The 26123-nt window shown below is 58.0% G+C and overlaps 1 protein-coding gene across 2 annotated transcripts in view; it reads left to right on the forward strand.

Annotated features, from left to right (window-relative positions):
- AGAP3 (ArfGAP with GTPase domain, ankyrin repeat and PH domain 3) overlaps positions 1–25818 on the forward strand; it is a 77985-nt gene extending 52167 nt beyond the window's left edge. For both annotated transcript variants that reach the window (XM_027669653.1, XM_027669654.1), the window contains exons 12-18: positions 5800–5973; positions 10453–10614; positions 21667–21821; positions 22277–22367; positions 22723–22945; positions 23986–24241; positions 24497–25818. In XM_027669653.1, coding sequence (XP_027525454.1) covers positions 5800–5973; positions 10453–10614; positions 21667–21821; positions 22277–22367; positions 22723–22945; positions 23986–24241; positions 24497–24721 — 1286 coding nt within the window. In that variant the 3' untranslated portion in view covers positions 24722–25818. The remainder of the gene's footprint in view (positions 1–5799; positions 5974–10452; positions 10615–21666; positions 21822–22276; positions 22368–22722; positions 22946–23985; positions 24242–24496) is intronic.
- The last annotated feature ends 305 nt before the right edge of the window (positions 25819–26123 follow it).

Genomic DNA, 26123 nt, shown 5'->3' on the forward strand with positions numbered 1-26123 from the left:
AACACTTGTGTTGGTGTCTGGGAAAGGCAAGATGATGTATCTCAGCACAGAATGATGAATTCTTCATATTCCAACTGTAATTAGGCAGTGAACTAAACAGCAGGTAGGAGATGTGGACATGTTGGAATCAGCAAGGCTGAATTATTTCATTCAGGAATTCTAGAAGGTGTTGTTAAGGTCTTTTTGATGTGTGGATGGTGACAGTCAGTTTGGGACTGGAGAGGACTTCCAAAGGGCTCAGGTTCATGGATTTCTGTGCCTACAGTATGAGAAATAAAATGATGGACTGGAAAGGGCTGTAAAAACCAAGAACTGCTCCCAGAACACATTGTAGAGAAAGATTTGAGGAGCTCAATTTGTTTAGTTTATCGGAGAAAAGGTTAAGAGATAATTTCAACACCATCTGTAAGTACCTGTATAGGAAGAGAAATTTGGGGAGAGCTCTTTATCAGATAAAAGGTACCAGGATCCAGTGATGGTGACAGGAGGAAGACAACTCAGACCAGAAATAAGGCCCAGCTTTCAGCAGTGAAGGCAGTTAACCACTGGAACCACTTACCCAGAGTGGCAGTGATCTCTCTGGCACCAGCAATATTCGAGTCAGGATCAGATTTTCTGACAGATCCATCCTTATTCAGGAAGGATTGACTTGCAGGCAGACCTGTGGTGTGACTTAGTGCTGAGCAGCAAAGCTCAGGCAGTCCAAGGGCTCCTTTGGCTGCTCCTGGCTCCCAATCCAGGCATGTTATCACTCTCCCAGTGGATCCACCTCTTCCCTACACAGCTCCAGCCTCCCTTCCTTGGCCATGGAGCTGCTTGGTGGGTGGACATGGGGTGCCTCAGCTGGTTTCAGGGCTCTGTGTGGGGGCTTGGTGCCGGCAGAGCTCATGCTGGAGAGGAAGGAGGAGCTGTGGCTGCCTGCAGTTTCCAGGCTGGTGATGTGCTCTCGGTGCAGGACTGTGGGGGCAGCGTCACTGTTCCCAGGTTTCTCAGGTTTGCTGGGTCTTGTAGCTCTGTATGTGGGGTCATCCGCCGTCTGAACCAGAGGTGAGTTGGAGTGTGGACTGGAGAAGCCCTGGCTTATCTCATGTGCTCCAGAGCTTTGGCTGGGAGACGGGAGGTGTCATGGCCAGCCCAGGCTCTCGGTCCTCTGTGTCGGCACCACACAGGGCTGTTTGTCCTGGCAGTTTGTACCCACCCTGGGTCAGCTTTGGTGAGAGCTGGGGTGTCACAGAGTCACTTAGTACATGCAGATGTCCAAAACTGTGCTCTCCAAAGGCAGCACTGAGAGAGGAGGGAGATTCTTTGTGTCAGAGCAGCTGTGAGGCCCAGTGCATGGCAATGGCTCCCGCTGTGTGCAAGCTGCCAGATCCTGATGGCCCTGCTGTGGAGCTGGGCTGGGAAACCTCAGTCACCCACGGTTTGGATCAGTGATTCCACACAGACACTCGCTGTTGGCAGAGCTGGGAAGGACACCTGTCCATCTGTCGCCCTGGAACATTCCCCCTCATGCCTGGGGACTGTATGGGTGCTTGGCTTGGTGGTCAGCTCCTGAGCAAAACGTGGAGGTTGATGTCTTTCAAATCACACATCTCCATCCCAGTGCTCCTGGGAGCCACCCCACGTGTTTTGGCCTTATTACCAGTGGGAACTGTTCATGAGGAAGGACCTGACGATGTCCCGGTAACAGCATGCAATGCTTCCTTCAGAAAGCCAGCCTCACAGAGACTCCTGGCTCCAGAGCATGGATGGCTCTGGGAACAGCAGCCACGGGGGCTCCCAGGACAGCTGTGTTTGTGCCATGTCAGCTGCCAGCCCATTGGCAGGGAGGGGTGAGTTATATCCTCCCCAGCAGGGATCTTACAGACAGGCAGCTCTACCAGGCTCCTTGGCTCTCACCTCCCCCCAGGAACCGGTTGGTTTCTGGGAGTGGAGGAGTTTCCCACCAGCTGGAGATGGGTTCCCATCCAGCTCCATGTATTGGGGTCCCAATGGCTTTTGGGGAGGCTTTGAGACATGCTTGGCTGTGGGCACCAGCAGAGCAGTACACTAAGGTAGTAATCCTGGTTCTTATTTGAAATAAATGGCAATCAGTTGGCAACAAATGCCCTAAAATTTTGGTTAAGGGGCAGCGGTGACTGATGACTCCTTGGGACACCGTTTGGCAGAGGGTCAATAGCATTAACCTGTACTGTGCTACTAGCCTCTGCAGTACCAGAGAAAACAGGGTTTGCTCCATGGCAGGGTGTCCTCACCCCGTCCTGGAGCACCTCCATCACCATCTCATGCCACATGCTGACAGTCCTTCTGCCCCGTGGTGCAGCAGCAGTGTCCTTCTGCCTGTGCTGGAGCAGGGCCTGGCACTCCAGAGGAAAGACCTGTCCTGTCCTTGGCCATAAACCCAGGGGGATCCCCAAACTGCTTTCAGCTGGTGCCTCTTTAAAATTCAGCATAGCCCATTCCCCATACTGAAGCCGGGTTCCCCCGTGCTGTAAGGGCCTGGAAGCAGCACCAGCATAATGTCACCAGGAAATTTCACCAGACCCTTTGCATTATTTTGCCAAATTTCTCTTGAAAATATTAAAGAGACTCTAAAAAGATCTTTAAGTGACTCTGCAAATGATCTCCTTCCCAGCTGATGGTGCCCCTTTGGCTAACTCACCTCTATCCTGTTCCCTGGGCAGCCACACCTTAACAAAGAATTCCCAGTTTGCTCTGATCCAGGTATTTTGCCAAAGGATCTGGGCTGGCACGTGTCACGCCTGGGAAGAGGCTATTCTGGTTTCAGGTCTTTTTCCATCCACTGCCACATCCATCAGTTGGGCTCTACTGAAAAGACATCATGGAGCCTTGGGTCACACCGATGTGACCACGTGAGTCTCTTGGGGGAGTGAGGAAACAGTGACTGGGGAGGGACTTGAGGGGCTGTCAGCAGGTCAGGGTTTCAACCCCTGGAGGTGTCGGCTCAGGGACAGATAGTATTTACATGTAGCTGTCTATTCACCTGTCACTTGGCTTGCCCAATTTACAAGGGACATATCCAGCAGCTGCCAGGGTGTTGCTTCCAAAGGGACGCAATTCCTGAGAGCTCTGGCCTTGCTGGGACCACCCAGGAGCTGCCTGGAAGATGCTGGAGTTGAGCGGGGCAAGGTCCACGAGCTGAGTGAGTGGATGGGCTGTGGGGGAGTTCCCCCACAGCTGGGTGACTCCAGGCAGTGAGAATGAGGTGCCAGGAGTTGGAGGGGCTGGAGAGGCTGATGGAGACTGTTCCTTCTTTCAAAATGGAATTTTGGGTGTTTGTGGCAGCCTGCACTGCTCCTCGGAGGAGTGATGGATGGGCACATCCTGGCAGACTGGGGCTCCCAGCATGGCTGAGTGGGGGTGCAGAGTGAAGATCTGGGCTCTCTGGAGCCCTGCAGGACTTGACCCTCTGAGGAAGCAGCTTCTCCCAGCCCCTCTGTTCTCCTCTCTTCACCTTCCTCTCCTCTGTAGGTGTGGCTGTGGACACAGGCTGTATGCTTGGGGGCTTGGGGCTGGCAGGCACTGCCTGAGTGCTGGGACAACCTGTCCTCATCCCATCCCATCCCATCCAGTCCTGTCCCAGGACCCAGCTCATCCCGGTCTGGGGAGAGCAGCATTGTCCCTGCTCCAGTGGCAGCAGGCTCCCTCCCACGAGGAGGCGAGAGGAGATGGATGCAGCAGTCAGGAGCAGAGCGCCAGCTAATTACCCTTCCGAGTGTGTCTTGTAAATTAAGGGCTAATTAGAGGCAAAGTCAGTGTCATGGTTTTACACGTGTTTCTGTGGTGCTGAACAAGGGGAGGGAGGGGGAAGCATGCAGCAGCCGGGCTGGAGGCAGCGAGACAGGGGCACTGCAGGGTCCTGGCAGCTCGGAGTGCAGGGTGCTGAGGCCCTGGCAGCTTGGGGTGAGGGTCCTGGCAGCTCAGGGTGCAGGGTCCTGGCAGGTCAAGGTGCAGAGCACCGTGTCCTGGTGAGCCCCGTGTCAGCACTGCTGGCAGGCGGGATCTGCAACCAAGGCTCGCAGGTGATCCCTGCACAACAGAGCAGGGAAAGGGGATTTTTGGTACAGGGTTGGTACAGGGAAGAGGAGGGTGGGAGGCACCTGCCATGCTGGCGATGAATGAGGGGTGACAATGATGATGATGATGATGGTGGGTGGCAGACATGCCTGGTGCAGGGCTGGTGGCCACATCACCCCTCTGTTCTCTGGAGGGGAGATTTGGGCTCTTGAGCTGTCCTGTCAGGCACTTGGCAGCCCCGGCTGTGCCCAGGTACCAACAGCATCTGAACAGCATCCATTGGGTTTTCATGGAAACAGCAGGAACAGAAAGGTACATTTACGTACAAACTTTGGGGCTCCCCGTGGGATTTTATGGGTCTCTGCTCTTCATGAAGGGTGGTCTGGCACAGAGAAAGGTTGCCTGGGGAGGTTGTGCCATCTGCCTCATCAGAGATGCTCCAAACCTGTCAGGCTGCTGGCTGGGGGGGTCTTGCTTGAGATGGAGCTGGACGGGATGATGCCAGACCTTCCTTCCACCTCAGCTGTGCTGGGATCCACAAGAGCCAAGTGGGGCTGGTCTCACACAGATGAACTGCCCTGGCTGTAGCAGCTTTTCCTGGGGACCCACTCCTGCAGGTGTCCATTTGTTCTGTGGAAGGTTCCCACTGCCACAGCAGTCCCATTGAACCCGGGGCTCAGTTCCTCGTCATGGCTCGTAGCCCGGCTTTGCCGTGGCCGTGGAGGGGTCGGTGTGCCAGGGCTGGAGCTGTAGTGCACAGTGCATGGAGCCATTCCACAGCCCTGCCCTGGCCATGGCCAGGTGGGCTGCCGTGGGAATCCCAGCTGGGAATCCCAGCTCAGTGTCTGTGCCTCCGGGCGTGGAAGGAGGAGACTGTATCTTCCGAGTAGCAAAGGTGCCCCTTTGCTCCACCCTGAGCTCCCAGAGCACGTCCTCTGCAGTGGCTGGAGCTGAATGCCCTGAGGGGAGCACAGGAGGGGGCTGGCAGTGGGGAGGTGCAGTGGGGTCCCTCGGGGCAGTGTTCTCCTCCACGGCAGATTGCCTGCAGACTGAACAGGATGATGTGTGCTCCCTGTCAGAACTGCCCTGTTTGCTGTTCTCAAAATTTTGGGTGTTCTTGTAGTCCAGAAACACTTGACCTGTTTTGAATCACTGAGTGATCTTGTCCTCTGTGACAGCCTCTGGTCCTAAAAACACCCCTCTCTCAGGAGTTCAGGTTCCTGGGCACAGTCACAGGGGTTTCCAGCGAGTGGAAAGAAGCATTCCACCTGCTGTTCCCATCTTACAGATGTCTGTTCCCCTGCTTGTCCCTTTGACACCCTCTGTTTGATTGCCCACTCTCTCCAAGTGTCTCCTGCATGGCTGGATTTTACTGCCAAGGACACACGGGGAGTGAATTTGAGAAATGAGGGTGGGCATGGTGGCCATGGAGTGGGTTTGGGTTTGCTGAGGTGCTGGAGGCAGTAGTGAAAATCGTGAGCTGTGGGAAAGCTGTGTGCCAGGATCCCCAGCTGTGCATCCTGGGGTGCTGCACTGAAACCCACCAACTGGGGTCCCTCTGGGAAGTAGGGTGCACTGGGCTCTTCTCTCAGCACCCTTGGGGTGATGCACCAGCACCCCTTGGGAGAGGAGAGACAGAGAGAGCCTGTCCTTATGCAGGGCCACTGGACGAATGTGGCATCAGGTATGGGACACTGTGCCTTCTCCCACCGTGCTTCGGGGCAGCAGTGGGGCTGCGCTCAGTTCGTGTCTCTCTTGCAGGTGCTCCCCACTCGACCAGCAGCACATCCTTGCACTCCGAGCGCTCCATCAGCGGCATCAACCTGGTGGGCTTCAGCTCCAAGCCAGATGGGATGCACCAGCGCTCCTACTCCGTGTCCAGCGCTGACCAGTGGAATGAGGCTGTGGCTATCCCCGGCAGCTGCCCCAACCCCTGTGAGTAGCCTTTCTGGCCCCTCTCCCCTTACCTGTGGCAAGTGGGGGCTCATTTCATCGATGGGGCAGTCCTGAGCTCTGCCCCGTGGCTGCAAGTCTGGAGTTTGCTCATGGGTGTCACACACAGCCTCTGGGCCTCACTGGGGCTGTCTGTCCCCCTTAGCGAGGGTGGGCTGGCAGTGTCCCAGCCAGGGGAGAACCTCTCCTACTGGGCATGGAGAAGGTCCAGCCAAGGGATGCTGCTCCACAGCAGGACAGTTCCGACCTCTCTGCTCTGATCTCACTCCCAGCTCACCATGCTGGGGGTAACTACTGCTTTCCCTATCTCTGCTCCTTGCCAGCACCCCTATCTCCCAGATTTTGGGGCAGCTGAACAAATAGGAGTGATTCCTGTCTCTGGAGCACACACTGAGCACGGCCCGCCCCCTCCCCCCACGCTCACTCGCTCTCTGTGATGTTTCAGGACAGTTGAGTGAATTAAAATAATTCATACATTTCCCAACGTAGCCACTTTGCCGAATTGGAAAATAAATGCTTTTGTGCTGCATTCATCACTCCTTCGTTCCTGGCTCTGCCGCCGCACTAAAAAAGCAGTTAAATGCACATCAAGAGTGGAGGAGCCATTTCCATGCCTGCTCGCCCCTTGTAGTTCTCATTAGCGCGGCAGCCGCCCCCCCGCCCGCTCCCAGGGGCTTTCGCAGTTTAAAGGAGCCTCTTTATGATCATTACCGGAGTCCGACTGTGCGGGCGCCATTTGCAGCTGAGGAGGCTCCTCATTTGTAACTGTGAAAAACTATCAATTTCAGCGCGCCTGATGCAGCGGCTCCATCATTGGCCCCATCAGCTCCCTGCTGGAAGCGAATTAATCAGACTGTTACTGCTGATGGGGCAGCGCGGGCGAGGGGAGCGGAAGGGCGCAGCGCTGAGCGGGGATGTGCGGCAGCCCCCTCGCCTCGGACACGGGGGGCAGCGGGGCAGCCCCCGCCGGGGGAAGCGCGGTGCGAGATGCACGGACACGGGCGCGTCTCCTCGTTCCCGTGCCGGGAGAGGGTCCCCGGCGCCCGCCGTGCCCGGCCCGTGGGAGCCGCGAGCGCAGGCAGTGGGAGCCTCCGTGCCCCGGTGTGCACAGCAGCAGCTCTGACACCCTCGTGCAGCACCACGGCCGGCACACGAGGCACCTTGGCGCAGGGGAATTCTGTGGCACAGCCCCTGTGGAGAGCAGCTCCCTACCCCAGTGCCCTCCTGCCTCAGGAGCTGTTGTGGCAGGTCTTATCCCTCCTCCCAGCGGCCCCACTGCAGAGCTGGGGGCTGTGCATTGGCCTGCCGTGGCCTGGCCCGGGTGTCATAGGAGAGCCATCCAGTCCCTGCTCTCCATCCCTCTGCTCCCCATCCTCCTGCATCCTGTCCCTCGGCCTCCCCGCCCCCCCACTCCGTTACTCTCCTCCTATCCATGGAGGAGCTGTCCATGCTCGAAGCACCCAGACCAGTCTGCCTCTTCCATTCACAGTAACTGGAGACTGACAAACGGGAGCTGTGCTGCAGGGTCTGTTGTGGCAGGACAAGGAATAACATTTTTAAACTAAAAGCAGGTGGATTTATTCCTGGAAATGTTCAAGGCCAGGTGGGATGGGGCTTGGAGCAACCTGATCTAGTGTAAGATGTTCTTGCCCATATCAGGGTTAAATGATCTTTGGTCCCTTCCAACCCAAGATTTTCTCTGATTCTCTGCTGCTGCTCCTCCCCGTGACACAGGGGTAAGATGCCAGCTCAATGCTCAGTGTGTCCCGAGCACTGGTGGCTGTTTGTCCACCCTTGGGTCCCGCTGCACTGTGCTGGACCCCGAGCCCTGTGGTCACTCCTGCCTGGCCATACCCTGTGTTAGTGCTCCACAGACATGTAACGGGGCCAGCCGTGCTGGAGGGCCTGTGGCACATGAGGGACCACCAACCCAGGGGTCCCAGGGGTCCCAGGGCTGTGTCCATGGGCTGTGTCCATGGGCTGTGTCACCCACAGCCACAGCCAGCAGAAGTGGATTCTCAGCATCACAAGAGAGGGGGCATTTGGGGGGTGGGCAGTGCTTTCCACATGGCACAGAGTGCCGAGCTGAGCAGCACGACTACCCCTCCACCAAGGGACTGAGCACTGTGAGGGGGTCCCTGCACCACACCTGAACCCCAGCTCTTCCAGGGTCCAGGCTCTCTGCTGTGTTTCCAGCTCTACATGGCCAGGCAGGTGAATAATATTCCTCTGCTCAGAGCAGATTTTGGGCACATGCTGAGGGTGTAGGCTGTCCTCCTGACACCTGAGGACAGGCTGCCTGCTCCAGTTGTGCCCTGGAGTGCACACAGAAGAGGGATGGACAGGGATGTATGGTCATATAAACGTGCTCCAGCACATTCTGTGTCTGTCCTTTATGGAGGAGCTCTGTGACCCACCCGTGGGGTCCCAGAGCCACCCATAAGACTGGCTGGTTTGGAGATGGAGCCCAGGAGGTCCCAGGTGTGCCTATGGAGGGTTCCATGGTGAGACAGGGACCTGGAAGTCCTTGGGTGGATCAGAGGGGCTCATTGGCCCTGCTGGGGAAGGAGGGGGAGCGAGCAACACCTGATCTTGCAGAGGGAGTATATTCCACATGCTGCCCCTGCCACTGCCATCCCAACCCTATCCCACCATGGCCCTGGAAGCCCCCAGCTCTGGTGCTGGGCAGTAAGAGCAGGGACAAGGGCAATGATCCCTTGGGGATCGGGAGGTGCCAGGCTCACGGCTGGCTGCAGGAGCATTGCTGGGAGCACAGAAGGGCACGACCCCACTCACTGAGCCTGGAGGGGGGCAGAGTGCTGGCAGCACAGAGTTTGGCCCCGGGGGCATCCTGGTGAGCAGGTGGGCAGCAGAGGGAGGCTGGAGGCACCATGTGTAGCCACTGATGAGAAAGTTCAGGTCCCCTGCGACTTGCGGCTGGGAGCTGAAGGTGCCTCACACCTGCTCTAAGCACAGTCCTGTAACAGGATCAGTAATTTATATTTATAAAACTGGAGTCTGGTTTTATTAGATTTATCTCTCCTAATTGTCAAGGGTGAGCTATTTCCCTGTGGATAAATAGCATCAGAAACACCCTACTAGTCTGTGTCAGTGCAGGAGAAGCCAGAGTTGGCATAGATCCTATGCTATGTCCTCTCCCATCCAATGCGAGGGGGACACTGGCTGCCCTCTGACCCCTGGGAGGTCCTGGGCTCTTTCCCTCTGTGCTGCTCTGTATCCCTCTGTTCCCCTCTCCACCCCACTGCTGATGTTTGTAGAGACAGATCAAGCCCCAGAGAGCCAGTCTGACCAAAGCAGGCTGAACTGGGGAAGCAGAGGCTGGGCTGGGGTGGGAGAAGGGCTTGGCAGGTCCCTGCAGTCCCACTGCTGGAACTTGTGTGATGCTGTAATTCCTTTCTTAATTCCAGGTGCCACAGAACATGGAAATGAAGGGTCAGGACTTGATGGGAAACACTAGGCTGTGGCAGAGAGCACGGCAAGCTGCCTGAAGCAGAGGAGCTGCCATCTGTGCCCTGGGGGTGGGTGGACACTGGAGAGGCAGGAGTGGATTTAGGAGAGGGTTAACAGTGCAGTGAGGGCTCCTGCGCCTCGTTGCCTTCCCCGGAGTCTGCATTTTTATGCTGATTGGAAGCCTGCGCTGTGTGTGCTGCTGAAATTGAATGTCAGGCTTTTGATTTTGTTGCTGGTCTCTAATGAAATTTGACATTTAATGGTGAGTGCAGCGGCAGCGTGTGTGTGTGTGATCGGAGCTTGATTAGCGCACTCTAATTGACAGTAATTAGGCAGCTCCCTGATTGTTTCTAATTCTGCTATTAATTGTAAGGAACAGTATGATTGAGGATAAATTTGGTGCGTTGCTGCTGGGGATGCAGCTTCTTCAGCTCCGTATCGGAAGCCTATTGAGCCCATCATGCTCAGGTTCCTGAGTGTGGCAACCCCAGTCACCTCGTCTGGCAGAGCGGTGCTGGGGGGGCCGGTGCTTCTGCAGAGGCTCTGCAGATCCTGGGGCCTGGATCTGCCCCGGGGGCACCGAGAGCACCGACTGGATCCGTCCCTTCCCTCGTGCAGCCCCGTGAGGACCCTGCTGCTGAGCTGCTCCCCCAGGGACACGTGCTGGGGGGTGGCACATCAGGCTGCCTCAGTGATGCCACTGTGCGTGTCCCGGCTGCATAGATGCCAGAGCTGCCCCTGTGTGATCATCCCACATGGATCCTGGTGTGGAGCAGGTCCAGCCTGACTCTGCCCAATTTGCTGCCAGCCCTGAGCTGGAGCGAGTGTCAGAGCGGCCCCGTGCCATGGGGCTGAGAGGGTTCTTCCCTGTCTCATGTGGCCATATGGCCAGGCGAGTACCAGGGCTGATTCCCGGACACCTGGGTGTCTCTGGAAAGAGCAGACTGTCACTGTCCCACTGTACATGACTTGCCTTTTCTTTGTCCCCAGCTAATGGTACCGCCGACTCGCTCAGCTCCAGCCCAAACATTTCCAGTACCGCCAGCCCGAAGCTGGAGCCGCCTCCGTCACCACATGCCAACAGGAAGAAGCATCGCAGGAAAAAGAGCACAGGGACAACTCGGCCTGATGGTCCCAGCACAGCAGCAGAAGGTAGGAAGGGTCTGGCAGCACTGCCATCTCAGAGCACCCGGCATCCAGGGGTCCTGTGAGGTTTGGGGAGAATCTGGGGCTCAGAGTGCTCCTCATCCAAGTCTTGATAGGGATCTGGGGCTCAGAGCGCTCCTGATGTGGGACTTGATGGAGACCTGGGGCTCGGAGCACTCCTGATGTGGGACGTGATGGAGACCTGGGGCTCGGAGCACTCCTTGTCCAAGCAGCTTGTGCTGAGGAAGAAGGGAGGGAGAAACCAAACTTTCTGATCTGCCCTTCCCTCCATTTCTCATGCTCGGTGCAGGCAGGACCACCGTCATGCCCGTGCCTGCACAGACCCTCAGTGGTAATAATAATTACTAACTGTAGTCACAGGCCTGAGAGCACACCACATGGTTAACGGGTGCAGACACTTTCCACCACAAGAACCTACTTCTGTTTTGGAAATTGGCCAAAGTTTCATTATTTAAAGGACCTGTGCTGGGCACCTGCCTGAAGCCAGAGGTCTTCTGGAAAAGCTTGTCTAGTTCAGGTGACCAGCTGAAGGCATGTCCACTGCTTAGGCAATACCCAAAGTACTGATGGTTTTTGTGTTGAGAAATTCTGGTGACTGTGGTTGCTGAAGAGGGACCCAAAGCTTAGCAGGAGGCTGCAAGGCGTGGGGAAGCATTCTGCTAGGAAAAGCCACCCAGATTTGTCCAGGTAGAGATGAGCCTGGCAGCCACTTTCTCCAAAGCCTGCATCTGTGATTAGCCTCTGGAAAAAGCAATTCTCGGTCTGAGATTTTACTTCATTCTTGGTGGTCCTGTCCCACAGCACTCAAGAAGCTTTTGTAGTGAACCAAAGATGTAATTCAGATGGGAGGAGGGTTCAGTACAAGTGTTAGAAGCTAATGACTGCTGCAAAACAAACCAGAAAATGTTAGTCTGTACTTCAAGCTGCAGCAGCTGTCCTGGCACCCTGCTCCATCACAGGTCCACCTGCAGCCCAGCAGCCCAGGTGTCCCATGGCAGAACTGCTCTCCTCAAGTTCCCTCTCTTGGAAACATTGCAGAGATGATGTGCCGAGTTGGACAGCTCTGTTGTGCTTTCTTTGCTGTTGTAGTTGTCTGCATCTGAAATGCCCCAAGTCTAAGACAGGCTTCCCCTCTGCAGGGGGAAGGCACCTTGGCTGAGGCACCTTGAGCGTTGTTTGAGTCTGTCATACCCACTGGTCTCATGGTTAGCAAAGCATGGTGTAGCTGCAGTTTGTTCTTAGCTCTGGGTGTATGTTGCCTCCTCAGATCCATTGCTGCCCTTCCTAAAGTGGTTTGCAGTTCTCAGCCCGGTGCTTGGCAAAAGAAGAGACTCATTCTTTGTATGAAGAGTGAGATAGCAAAGGGTAGAATGACTTTGTGCCCACACGTGAAACTTGAGAAAGCAGATGCTGAAGTACCGTGTCCCATCCTTTAATAATATTCTAAGAAAGAGTTGTAAAGAAGGTCCCAAAGCCAACTTGGGTGTGATATCTGGGTTTATGTTGTGGACATGAAGGCACTCAACTGGCCACAATGAACATCGTGGAGTGCAGGACTGATGTGTCAGTGCATGCAGAGGAGGAGTCTGGTCCTGTGGCTGCTCGGCACAGCTGACGGCGTGGGAGAGGTGCAGATGCTGGGACCTCAAGTTACACAGAATGGAATGCAGTGTTGTAATGGAAAAGGTCATTGAACTCGGGAACACTTTTACAAAGCGTTCATATGGACTAACCGCTGCTCAAAATCTTGGGTGCCCAGGCCTGTAGTCTTTGAGCCATCCCAGTTTTTTCATCATTTCATAGGGGTATTTTTTCAGACATGTGCTCACTCTGTATGTCCTTCCCGATTTGGCAGCATCCCTGGAAGGTGGAGTGGGAGAGGTGGAGCACGAGGGCATCACAGTATTTTCTGTTGTTCCCTGCCCTGGTCCTTGGCCGTGGCAGTGAGCTGGGCAAAGGCCTGTGTTACCTGCAGTGATACCTGGGCCTTGTCTTGATATGGTTAATTTGGAGCCCTGTGAGGTGTTGGAGTAATGTAACTTTTTCCTACAGTGTGCATTCCTTCACATTTATCAACATGGAACTTCATTTGCCAGCAAAGTGTCAGTTCCCAACCTTCATCCGTCACTTCGCAGACCTTGCACACCGTGGATCCTCCTGCTGCCAGAGCCTGTGGCACTGGTGCTGGGAGCAGGAGGAATCCCCTGGCTGTCAGGATCCGCAGTGCTGCCGGTGCTGGGATGTGGGCAATGGGAGCTGCTCTGGTGTGCCAGTGGGAAGGAGCAGTGCAAGCACCACTGAGCAGTGAGGAGGGGGCATCTGTGACCCACAGACACACAAGCAACCCGTCTGCCATGTCTCCAGACTTTCCAAGCTCCCGTGCCCTCCTCCAGGGGGTGAATGGGTGCAGCACCCGCCAGCTCAGCGCTGTGGTCGGGCAGAGGCGATGGGAACCAGCTGCTCTCAGGCCTGTGTTGGGACTCAGTGGTGCCCTGAGGTAGGCATGAGAAACCCCATGGTGCGTTTCTGCCTTTTGGTTGGCTGTTAACAAATTGACCTTGCATTTATTTTTTAAGTAATCTACTGTGTTAGAAGACTGGTCCAATTGCAAAATTGGACTTCCAAAGGCAGGATCACTTCTGTTGTGCTCCCAGCTCCCCCTGTGTGAGCAGGATGCCTTGCTGTGGGTCGAGGGGCTGCAGCCAGCGTCCATGCCAGCAGGACCCTGCTCTGAGTCCAGGGAGTGGCCACTCCTGCTGCACTTAGAGCTTCCCATCTTCGTCCTGCTGTAGCCAGTTCCAGCAGCAAAAGCTGTATGCCCCGTTTTGGGGAGAGAGGGGCCTCTCTGTCAGGAGAGGGTCTTTGTGCACCCCTGTGCTCAGTATGAATTATGGAGCTGGGTCACACACTCCTGTTCATGCAGACAATCCCCTGCCTGCCACACACCTGCTGCCAGGTCTCTTGCCCATGGTACCTTTGTGGGCAACTTAGTCGGTCTCTCTCCTGCTCCCAGCACCAGGACTACACTGAGAGCTGGCACAGCTCTGGGCTCTGTGACAGCTCATCACCAGGACCAGCAGCCCAGGGCAGAGGCAGAGGAGCAAGTGACTCTGGGACTGATGCTCGGGTGGTCGCCCCTGGGTCACTGTCCTGCATGAGATGGAGAGACTGGTGCAAGCACAGGGAGGTACTGAGCCTCCACGTGAGGTCCCATACCAACGTCTGAATGGATGGCAGTCAGTTCCAGCCATGAACCCAGAGCTGAGCATTGACCCACGTCATGGGCATGGCCATGGGTTTATCTCATGGACTGGTGTCCATAAGTATGCCTGATCCCCCCTTGAATCTTTTTTAGCTGCTCTTGAACAGTTCCAGCAGTTTTTTCAGAGCAGGGTAATCTGAACTTTTTGCTTTCTCGTAGTCAACACAGTGAAAGTGTGAAATCCCTGTGCTGGGAGTGGGGCTGATGGGCCCCGTGGCAGAGCGGCCGTCCCTTGTGGCTGAGCTGCCATCCCTTGTGGTGCTCATCCCTCTGTGGAGGGTTATCTGTCCTGGCACGAGCGTGGGCACAGCCTAGTGATGAGCCATGCTCCCCATCAGCTCAGGCCAGTGTGGCTGTGCTACTGTGGGGAGCACTGTGGCCGGACGCCCCAAAACCAGGAACTGCGTGGGGCTGGATGCAGTGTCAGGCTCAGCCTCTGTCACAGTATTCCTCTGGGCAGAGCAGCTGTGGGGGTGTGTGAGGGAGCAGGTTTGGGCAGTGCCCAGACTGCCTTCACCTTCCTGTGCCCGCCCCACACCTGTGAGCGGGGCACGAGTGGCTCAGGTTAGCATCCTGGGAAAGTTAGTGAGGTCTGGGGATAAATTGCCATCAGTTTATCTCATTTAGGAGGTAATCAGAGCCAGGGACGTGCAGAGCAATTGAATCTTAGTTGTTCTGAAGTATCATAAATCAAACGAGCTGTTGCTATTTTACATGGGCTCATGTTAAAGAGAGCGCAGTGTCAGGCTGCCAGGGAGCATCCACAAACTATGGCAGGCGTGGGATTGGGCTGCCGGGGATGTCACCAAACCGGGGAGTGCGGCTCAGGCTGTCAGGGAGCACCCACAGGCTGGCAAACGTGTGTCAGGCTGTCAGGGGATGAAGATGCTTGTCAGCACGGTGGGGTTGCAGTGTCAGCCCGCAGGGACCATCAGGGAAGTCTGCTCAGATCAGAGCCCAGCAAAGTGTCACGGCCAAAAGTGCCCCATCCTGCCACGGAGCAACCCAGAGCCTCCCTGCAGCCACAACTCCTCTGTGCCTGGGACCCTCGGCCCCTGTCCTGAGAGCCAGGAGGGCCCAGGAGCCACCAGACAGAGCTGAGGGCAGCAGCACCTTTGCGACGCTCCCTGCGCCAGCCTCCCCATGGCTGCCAGAGCTCCGGGGATAATGAACTTCTCATGTGCTTAAAGAGTGATGCAGGGTGCATGGCGAGAAGCTGACAGCCCCTTAATGTGCTTCTCAGTGGCGGCCAAACGACGCGGTTTTGTCTTTGTTTTTTAGTTTTAAAACCCACGGGAAATTGATGGCCAGTAAAGAGTTGTGTTGGGGCGATGTGCGTGATTAATGCCAACTGTCAGGGGCCGATCGCGGTGAGCCGGGAGCGCGGGGCTGAGCCGCACTCACCAGATTGCCGGGGATTCCAGCTGCCATCGCTCAGCTCCCGCCTGCCCCACACAGCTTGTGTCACCCGCGCGCTTCCTTCCGCCAAGCCTCTTAATTCAGTGCTAACAAGTCACTCCTGCTCATTACAGACCCTGGAGCTCCCTGCTCCGTCCTGGCTCCTGCCGGGCATCCCCGCACCACAGCCAGTCCTTCCTCTCCATCAGCTCCCACCCCCTTGCTCTGTGGTTCCTGGAGGACCTTGTGCAGCTCCATGTTGCCCCCCTGAGAGACCCTCACGTGCACACCCCTGACCCCACCACAAGCCTCCGCTCACACCACAAAGCCCTTACTGTACATGCCCTCCCTCCCGTGCCCGTGGCCCCCCCACCCCAGTGCCTGCACACACTTCCATGGCCCTTCTGCCACCTCCCAGCCCTGCCACGCTGTACTCACGCTGCACCCTGTATGGCATCCGCCCCCCATGTACCCAGAAATGACACTCTTTGACCCTTACATGACCCCCTGCACACCCCTGTGTACCTGCGGTGTCCCTCAGGAGCACCTGCTCCTCCTGACACACTGTGTTTTTCCACACACACACACACACACATTTGAGACCCCGCCATGTGCCCTCTATTCTACAGCTCAGTGTGGCCATCCCTGCTTGAGCCCCCATGGCTGCCACCCCCTGCACCCGTGCTGTCCCCCGTGGGGACGTGCCAGCTCAGCCTGGGGCACTCCTGGATCTGGGGGCGTCGGGACAGCGGGCGCTGTTCCTGCTGCGCTCTCCTCGGCTGTCCCTGCGGAGGGGCCTGTCCCTGTCGCACTAATACAGGTTGGGAATATTGGGTTTAATGATCTGCAAAATGAGGAGGCAGCGAGCTGACATTTACGAATGGTGCTGCATCCTTCTCTTCCCAGACGCCTGCTAATTTGTTGATATCCCAAACACCTCGTAATGATGTGGTACAGTGGCAGCTTGCAAACAAGCATCCTGAGGCCAGAGGCTGCTGGCTGCCCTGCTCCAGGACCCTTCTCACGGGCTTGGCAGCCAGAGAGCGGAGCTGTGGGCCAGGGTCTCCCTGCGTCTCAAGCAGGACCTGCCCCTGGTTTCTGCCATGTGCCCCACACACTGGAGGCATCCCCTCACCTCCTCTCCTCTCTGTGTGACCTCCCACTCACCAGGGCATCTGGAGGCACTTCTGCTATGGCAGCAAAAAGTGGGAGAAGGAATGGAAGTGGGAGAAGGGCAGTGTGGAGGGAGAGGCTGGATGTGACTGGGAGATGAAGAGCAGAGGTGAGAGAGGAGAATTCTGCTTGGAAACAGGGCTCAGTGCAAGCTCTGCTTCCTGTTTTGCTGATGTTGAGTGTGATCCTGCTCCTCCCTGCCTGACCTGCTGGGGTGCAGGGAAGGTGTTCCACACTATCCTGTGCACCCCTGTGCTTGGGAAGGAGCCACCCAGGGAGCCATCTGACACGGAGGGCTCTCTGTGCCTGGGTTGCTGGTGTGGAGGTGCTCCCACCATCCTCTGTGCTGAGCTCCCCCAGCCCAGCCCACTGGGGTGGGAAGTGCTGCCCTGGGCCTTTGGGCTGGCATGGGGGAGCTCTGTCCAGTGCTCTGTGTGGGGAGGGAATTGCTGCCCTGTGTCTGAGTGCTTTGAGCATGGTCCTGCCGTGGTGGGTGAGGAGCATCAGGGACTAGAGGGACACTGCTCCCTCCTCTGTGTCTTCACACAGCTGCTTTGTGTCCTGGTGCCTGTGGGACAGGGGAGCAGCTTCCCTGTATTGCTGTTTGTGCTCTGAGTGTGCTGGCCCAACCTCTGGGGGCACCTCAGGCAGGGCTGAGGGATGGGGCCAGCCTGCTCCACTGCAGCTCCCTGTGGAGACACGCTGGCCTGGGATGACCTGCCACACCCCAGGGAGAAGCACAGCATCCATGGGAAAGGAGGTGGGAAGTGCTGCTCCCATGGCTCCGTGTTGGGGTCCCCACGGGGGCGTCTCTGGTCTGAGTGATGATATGGGGTGTAGCCAGAGCCCTTTGCAGAGCAGGACTGAGCTCTGCCCTATCCTGTGCTAAAGCTGAGGATGTACCTTTAGCCCTCTGATGTACCCCTTCTGCTCATAGCTGTGCTTCCCACCACTCGGAGCAGAGAAAGGGGCCTTGGCACAAGCTGTGAGGGCAACACTCCAGGACACCACTGTTCCCCTCTCCAACATCCCACAGGTGTCAGCGACAGACCCACCATCCCACTGGGCACCTTGTCCCAGGGCCCCCATGGGCAGCAGAGCTCTGGCCCTCCCTTGCACCTTGACGGGCTCTTCCTCACCCTCCTCCTGTCCCTTTGGGCTGGCTCCCGGCAGGGCACACAGGATGTCTCCATTCCCTTGTTTCTTGCCAGAGGACATGCTTCCTTCCCAAGCTGGTGTACTGGAGGGGGAGTGCTGGGTGCCTGCCCAGCACAGCAGCCTGGGGAGGGATGACTCCCTGGGACTGGTCACCTGGCTGTGGTCCCTACCAGAGCCGGCTCAGCTCAGCTGCCAGTGGGGTCTGGGTGCTGCATGGCTCTGCCGTGCCCTCCCTAATTCTGCTCCCATTTGGAGCCCTCATTGCTGGGCGGCGTTGGAGGGGGGTCGTGGGGTTAACACCCATTAGCAGAGCTGTCTCCCACCGAACTCTGCTCAGCGACTCTTCGTGGAGCTCAGTCTTTAAAACATCATCAAAAAATCATCAAGAGAGAGAGGCAGCGCGTTCATTTCCACTGCCCACTAATTCTAATGGAGCTGGTGTAATGGGCTCCCACCAGCACACCGGGGGGCAGCTGGGGGGACGGGCTCTGCCGTCTGGCCCCAGGATAGCCCCTCTCCCCAAGGCAGCTAGGAAGGCCTCCTGTAGGAGTGACTTCCTCTGGGACCTGAGCCCTGTTGAGTTGGAACTCTGCGGCTCCTCTGGGCTCTGAGAAGGAGTCTGTGCCCACACGTGGGGCAGGAAAGGGAGTTCTGCCAGCTCTGCTTCAGCAGAGGTAGTCCAGACCCTTCTGCCCACGTCATCTGTTTCATGCTATGCTTTCATCCAGCCAGAAATGCTCCTGCCACATTGAAACCTGTACCTCTCCCCAGAAAAAGATGAGTCTTCCCTGTACTTCCCCTAAAGCAATGACTTGAGTCTGATTCAACTTGCATGGATCCCTTGGGGAGCGCAGGAACTGGTCCTAGACTGTCCCAGAAGCTGGATCTGCACAGTGTTCAAAGCTGCTCTGAGTCCTTGATTCCCTTCTCTGCTGAACCCCATGTGTGAATCCAGGGATGTGATCCCACAGTGCCCTACCCTTCTGCCGTAGCCACGCTGTGCTCGGGCCTCCAAAGAGATGCCATCCCGTGTTACTGCAGGGAAAAGAGGTGGGGAGTTTGCCTTGGTGTGCCCTAGCTGTGGTCCTTTGTTAGCTCTTCCTGGCTCCGAGAGCAACAGGCCCTTTGTTCAGCATGAAGCTGGAATCCAGGAGGCACAAAGGAGGAAAGGAGCAGAGTCCCCCGGCTTGCGGAGCCTGCACAGGGGCTTTGGTTGGACTGGGACTGCTGCCAGGGCTGGGACCAGGCAGCCCCAGGGCCCCAGGATGTCACTAAGCTGTGACAGTGCAAAGGTCCATCCCAATGGGGTTGGAGCCCCAGAAATTTCCATCTCCCAGCAGGAGGGACTTGCCTGCCCCCTGTAAATGTCCTGAGCAGAGGGTTGGGAGCCCCCCAGCCCAGCACAGGGCCTGGGGCAGGCAGGGTGGACATCTGCTTCCACTGGGAAGCTTACAGGCACAGGAAGGCTGGGGCTGAGATTCCTGCCTGCATGTTTGGTAGGGAGGTACTGGGCAAACAAGAGACGGGAACAAGGAGGATGGAGCCTTGTGAGCCCATGGCAGGAGTCCTTGCTGTGTCCCAGGGACCATTACCTGCTTCCTGCTGTTCAGTGACAGCAGAAGCAGCTCGGCAGCAGGGAAGGCTTGAGGTGCATCCAGTGCTTCCCGAGTCCAGGCAGCTGGCTTGGGCTCTGCAGCCACGGGTGGCTCAGACCAAGGGAGAGATTTGAGAACAGGGCCTGTTCTGATGTGTCAGGGTGCCCTAGGAGTGTTCTCTGCAAATGCTCCCTCCAGCACGTGGGCAGTCTCAGGGAGCTGCTGCTCTCTCCTGGTTGGTAGTGCTTGGCCCAGGGCAACCACTGGCCCTGCTGTGGGGGGCTGGTCCTGGCTCCCCTGCAGCCCGGGGGCTCCCTGCCCGTGCCTGGGTCTGGCAGCAGTCACAGAGGCTGGTGCCAGTGAGCCAAGGAGGCAGTGCCTGTTAGCCTGGCTGTTGTCTGGTTATTTCTTCTCCCAGTATTCACAAGTCACCAGCTGTATATTTGCCAAGAATGTTGTTCTTGAGCTGGGATTTGGTGACCTTGAAGCCTCCACAGCAAACACCCTTACGGGAGGAGGCACATGGCCTGAAGGGAACCCCCCAGAGCAGAGACTGTGGGGTCTCTCCTGTGGCTGAGAGATGGAGGAAAGGGCAAAGTGCTGGACAGGTGGGATGTCCCCATTAGGCTGGAGCATCACAAGAGAGGGGAGAGTCCAGCAGGGCAACTGACTGCCCCCTACCCTCAGTCTGCCAGCCTCCTGAGGGCCCAGAGTCTCATTCCAGCAGGAGAGGCAGGTGCAGACATCTTTTCCCAGAGGAAGATTCCCAGGCTGATTTAGGGTGAAATTAATGAAACAGCCTCCCCTTCCTATCTGGGAAGGGCAAACCAGGAGAGCCCCACATGCTGGAGTCATTCCATCCTCCTCAGGCTCATCTGGTGTGGAAACCCAGCCTTGCATTCCTACACCAGTGCACGAGCCCTGTTGGTCTCCAAGCTGGGGACTGCTGCTGGGATCCATGCAGGACACATCATGGAGCAATCAGCACTGGCAAAGGGCAGCACCATTCCAGCCTGATGTCACTCACACTTTTAACCGTGGAATGCAGGCACTCTGCACCACGGCACAGGCACAGGAGGGCCTGTTTACCCTCAGATTGGTGTGGGATGAACACCTCTGCATGATAGAGAGAGATGAAGTTGGGTGCTGTGCCTGATACTTGCCAATGCAGGTGGTGCCTGTGAGGAAGGACCGTGCTCTCCCACCACTCCCACTGGAGCGGGCCTTCCTAAGGAGACTTCCCAAGGCTGCAGCATGTTCTGGGGGTATTTGTGGGCACAGATCGGCTTAGATGGGGTCAGATGGCCCAACGACAGCCAAGGGTGGCCATGCCCTTGGTGGGACCCGGCCGGAGGCCTCTGCAGCCGTTCACAGCCCTGATGGGGCTGTGGCACCTCCTCAGTCCGTGTCCTCCTGCTGCTTCCCTCCACTGTGAGGGGCTTCTTCACCACAGAGAAGTCAGGCAGAAGAGAGGACCCCCTCCAGACCCCTCCAGACTCCCCTGCTCGCCTCTCCATGTCAGCCCCAGTAGGCACAGACCCTGCCAGGCTTGAGGCCAGTGCGGCTCTGCCTCGCTGAGGACCGAGGGCCCCTTGGCCTCTGTGCTGTCTCTGGAGCTGAGCAGTTGACTCTCTGCTTTTAATAGAGAGCTGGGAAGGCACATTATGGAGATGAGGGTGTTATTTGCATAACGCTAATTAGGTAATTACAAATCATTTTGCTATGAGCTGAAGCGTGTGCTGTGACATAACGTTTATTAGTCATTCCATTCAGGCCCCGCTTAGTTAAGTCATTTACTGCACTAACTACTGAAGTTGGCAATAAAAGGTAAATGCTGGCGCTGGGTGTGAGGCTGAGGCAGAGCACCCCATGAACTGTGCCTGTGGGGGGCTGCAGGGCAGAGCCCGGGCTGGCAGGCATTGGGGGTAGAATGCATTTTAAGCCTTGGTGAAGGGCTCCCTCTGAGCCCATGGCACGGGACCTCCCTGCATTACCTCACTCGCTGTGCAGGGCCTGTCCCTCCAAAGCCACTTGTGGGCAGGCACCGAGTGCTGGTGCTGGGGCAGTTTTGAGGCACCAGCTCTCGGAGGAGCTGACTTCACTACTCCAGAGACTGGCAGCTTTCTCCGAGGGTGGGACACAGGGCAGAGAGAGTGGGTGCAAGCAGCTTTCAGGGGTCTGGAAGCCTCCTGGGTTTCACAGACCAGATGGTGGGGGAAAGAGGTCGCAGAAAGGCGAGCCAAGGCCAGTGGAGCTGTGTGGGCAGCGGGGGGGAAGGCTGGCACAGAGCTCTGGTTCCTCTCTGCTGTCACTTGCCTGTCCCAGCCCCCTGGGCTCTGCTGCTGCCAGTGACCCTGCCCATGTGCAGGCACAGTGATGGCCCATGGGGACTGTCCGATGGCAGACCCCCTCCTTCCCAGCCCCATGTCATGGCACACCTTTCTCTTCCAGAACCAGATGAGCCATTTGAGTTCATTATCGTGTCGCTGACGGGCCAGACGTGGCTCTTTGAGGCCTCAACATCGGAGGAGCGGGAGCTCTGGGTGCAGGCCATCGAGAGCCAGATCCTAGCCAGCCTGCAGGGTTGTGAGAGCAGCAAGAACAAGGTAAGAGGCCTTGGCCAAGGTCTGCTCTGTTCTCTCCTCTCTGGCTTCTGCCACATCCCTCCATGTCCCATGTTAGCCTGTCTGTCCAGGCTGGATCCTATCCAGATCCCTCTGCTCCCCATCAGTTGAATCCCATCAACTAAGATTCTCCCCAGGTTTTCTGTCACCTCTTCCCAGCCTGGCTCCGGCCCTACAGAGCATTCTGCATCCCACCAGGCTGGATCCACGCTGTCCACTCCCTCCCTGGACAGCTCTGCCCTTTCTCCCTGCTGTGGTGCATGTCCCCTGCTCCTCTGGCACGCAGCTGGCCGTGATCCGTGGTCCCTTCAGACCCAGTTGTCTGAGTCCCTGTGCTGGACAACCCCCTGGGTTTCCCTGGACTGTGGTGCCGGCGGGCTTGGGGGGTGCAGGACGTGTGGCCTGCAGCGAAGGGGGTCTCGTGGGGTCTGTTCCAGGCTCGGCTGGGCAGCCAGGGCGACGCGCAGGCCATGCAGGCCGTCCGCACCGCGCGCGGGAACAGCTTCTGCGTGGACTGCGACGCTCCGAGTAAGAGACACTGCACTGAGGGAGGGGCCCGCCCAGGATGGGAGGGGGCTCCAGCCACCCCAGCCACCCCCTCTCTCAGTCCAGAGAGACCTGCTCTGTGGGACTGTCCTGTCCTCTCCTGCCATGGACCTGCCCCTCAGGGGTGGGGTACAGACCCGCCTGCCACACTGGCCATGACCCCTCACTGGCCAGCCTGGGGCCCTGGCCTCTCTGGCCCTACCTCTCCCAGGGGCGTTGGGCTGGGAAGAGTTCTGGTGGGCAGGTGCCTGCAAATACGCGTCTTCTGAAGCACAGGAGACGAGCTGGTGAGTCTGTGCAGGTATTAACTCTCCCCCACTGATCCTGCTGCCCTCAGATCCCGACTGGGCCAGTCTGAACCTGGGTGCCCTCATGTGCATCGAGTGCTCCGGGATCCATCGCAACCTGGGCACCCACCTGTCCCGCGTGCGCTCCCTGGACCTGGACGACTGGCCTAGCGAGCTTCTCATGGTCATGACAGCCATCGGCAACGCCCTGGCCAACGCTGTCTGGGAGGGAATGGTGGAGGGGTACCCCAAGCCCACTCCTGAGAGCAGTAGGTAAGGGAGGTGGGGAACCCCAGAGATGCTTCTTGGGCACCACACCAGAAGGATGGGGGCACCACGGGGATTTGGGAGCAGCCATCAAGACGGGATTCCTCAAGGTGCTCCAATGTTGGGGGTCTTGCCTGCCCTCGAGGTACTGGCCACCCTCTCCCACCTTCCTGGTGGGTCAGGGAGGTTCCATGGTGGCCACGGCCGTGTGGTGCCTGAGGGAGCCGAGGCTGACTGCAAAGCTGAAGGGGTTAACAGAGATGGCTTGGCAGCATCGTGTGGGTCTCTAGGGTCTGTCCCTTTCAGGCCCTTGTCTGTCCCTATCGGAGCCACTCTGCTGTCACTCATCCCAACAAGAGCCCATTCTGCAGCTTATCAGCGCTGTGCGCGGGTCAGGGGCCGGCGGCAGTGAGCATGCTCGGCGCGGGGCATTGATGGCTGCCCGCCAGATGCAGATGGATAGAATGGCAGCAGATAGCGGCGGGACGGCACACATCGATCCGCCGGCCCCGCGGCCCCGCCGGGACGGACGCGGACACAGCCTTTGTTTGCGCCGGGCGAGACGGCGGCGGCGATAAGGTGCCTCCCGTGGCACTGGGCTGGCGTGTGCAGCGCTAACCTTCTCCTGCTGCTGGCCATGGCCCACGCACAGGCACGGGACAGGGACGGTCCCCACGCTGCCACGGCACGGGCATGCAGGAGAGCGTGAGGGGCTCCAGAATGAAGAGACAGGCGTGGGGTCTGGGTGTGGGGTGCTCCCACTTTACAAGCATGGACATAACCACACAGTGTCCATAGGGAGCTGTAAGGAAGTTCAGTGAGCCAAGCAGGTGTCAGGCAGGTGTCTGGATTGGGGTTACAGAGCCCTAGTGACAGCTGTGGGCACTGGGACACAGCAAGGGATATGTAGGATATACTTGGGAGTGACAGACACTCACTGCTCACAAGGGTGGTTTTGGGTGACAGTGCTGGTACTCATGTCGCTTCGCATGTGGGGCCCAGGCAGGTTATCCCACCTGTGACAGTGACAGTGTCCCATCTGGCAGGGAGGAGAAGGAGCGCTGGATCCGGGCTAAATACGAGCAGAAGCTCTTCCTGGCCCCACTGCCCCAGTCGGACATCCCTCTGGGGCAGCAGCTGCTGCGGGCCGTGGTGGAGGATGACCTGCGCCTTGTGGTGACACTGCTGGCCCATGGCACCAAGGAGGAAGTGAATGAGACATATGGGGACGGAGACGGGCGCACGGCGCTGCATCTCTCCTGTGCTATGGCCAATGTTGTCTTCACACAGCTGCTCATCTGGGTAAGACCTGCAGCCTCCACCATGGCACTTCTGGTGCTATCCCAGTGCTTCCCCTCCTCCCTGCTCCCAGGGCATGAGACACCTCTCACCCATCTTGCTGCTGTGGGTTCCCTCACATGCCCACTGACACTACCCTGCCCGCCCTCCCAGTTCCCTCTCCTTACCCATCCCAGAGCCCCTCTGCTCCCTGTCACTCCCACGCCCATGGGCACATGGCACCTAGGTGCCGCTGATGGTTTCTTCTCTCCCACACAGTACGGAGTGGACGTGAAGAGCCGGGATGCTCGGGGCCTGACCCCACTGGCCTATGCCCGGCGAGCCGGCAGCCAGGAGTGCATCGACATCCTGCTGCAGCACGGCTGCCCCAGCGACAGCGCTGCCACGCTGACCCCCAGCCTGCCCCGCCGCAACGCCAACGCCAACAACAACGCCTGTGCCGCGGCGCCGGCCGAGCTCAGCACCAGCCCCAGCGCCGTCTAGCCCTGCCTGGGCCGTCCGCTCTCCGCACGGCCGCCCTCCAGCCCTGCCGGGGACCGGGGCCTCAGGAGCGGGACTGGGAGCAGCACAGCCGGGCCCCCACAGTGCTTGCCCCCACCGGGACTCCCGTTCTGGCCAAGAGGAGGCCGGGAGCCAGCTGGGAGCCAGCATCCTGCTCCTCTGCGCTGGTTCCGGTGGACTTTCCCTGTGCAGCTGGTGAGACTGTGCAGACCCGGTGCTGTCAGCTTGCAGAGGGGTTCCTGCTTAGTCACTGGGGCGGCTCCAGTGTTCCCCGTTCTCATGACCGGTACATGGAGGGGGAGCCGGTTTCTCCTGCCCCCCACCAGGCACACCTGTAGATAAAGCAGAGGCTGGGGGCAGTTCAGGGGTGTGGCCCCCGTGCACAGCGGTACCTGGGAGGGTGATGGCTGCAGCCACTCTCCCAGGCAGGTCAGTTTGGGCACTTCCCTCTTGCCCTCCCTCCTGTGTGACAGCCTTGACACACAGCCCCCTGCAGGGGAGAGGTGGGGGGAAGCAGGAGGTGCATGTTTCTCTGCTGCACCCCCATGCTCCTCTGCTTCTGGCTGGTGCAGGAGAGATGCACTCACTGGTACCGTGTGCTGATGCATGGGCGGCATCTCCCCCGCACAGCCCCTGGACAAAGATCTCCCCAGCCTTCCTGGTGACCTGGAGGGGGAAGAGGTAGTCACCCCAGGATCCCCAGCTGTGTCTGTCTGTCTGTAGAGTCACTGTCCTTCCAGGTTCAAGCTCCAAAGCCATACACAGTGTCTCCATCAGAGCCTCCCACTGGCTCCCGCTGCTGCCCAGGCGGGGCTGGTCTCCGGCTGAGCAAGAGGAGAGGAGAGGAGAGGAGAGGAGAGGAGCATCTCTTTGAATTGGGGCCAAGCCTGCAGCTAAGTGCTGGAACCCCAAGGCTTTGGACGCTGCTGTGGAACGTCTCTGTCACTTGTGTATAAAATGTACATTGGAAATATTTATATGGACACTCTGTATATACAGTTTCTTTGCCATGAGTTGCCCTGTGTGTGTCATCTGCAGCCAAGGAGATAAAGGCCAATAAAGCAACCCACCTCCTGCCAGGCCAGCCTCTCAGTGTACTGCCTTTGGGGCCTCTGCTGCAGCCCTGGAGTCTGGTGGCTCTCCAGCCCAGGCTGACCAACAGTCAGCCCCTTCTCCTCCAGCTTGGGCACTGGTAACAGCAGTCCTGTGCCACACCAGGCCCCTGGGACGTGGCAGAGTGCTGGGGTGGGGAGGGGAGATGTGCCAACCCTGGGCACTGAGGGACAATGCCAGGACTTGGCCCCGGAGGGATGCACAGCTCTGGTGGGAATGGAGACAGGCACAGCAGAGGGTGTGCCAGGCAGGACATGCTGGGGCTAGCTGG

Source organism: Corapipo altera, unplaced genomic scaffold (genome assembly GCF_003945725.1).
Source record: "Corapipo altera isolate COAL_440 unplaced genomic scaffold, ASM394572v1 310, whole genome shotgun sequence".
In the NCBI taxonomy this organism is placed as follows: domain Eukaryota; kingdom Metazoa; phylum Chordata; class Aves; order Passeriformes; family Pipridae; genus Corapipo; species Corapipo altera.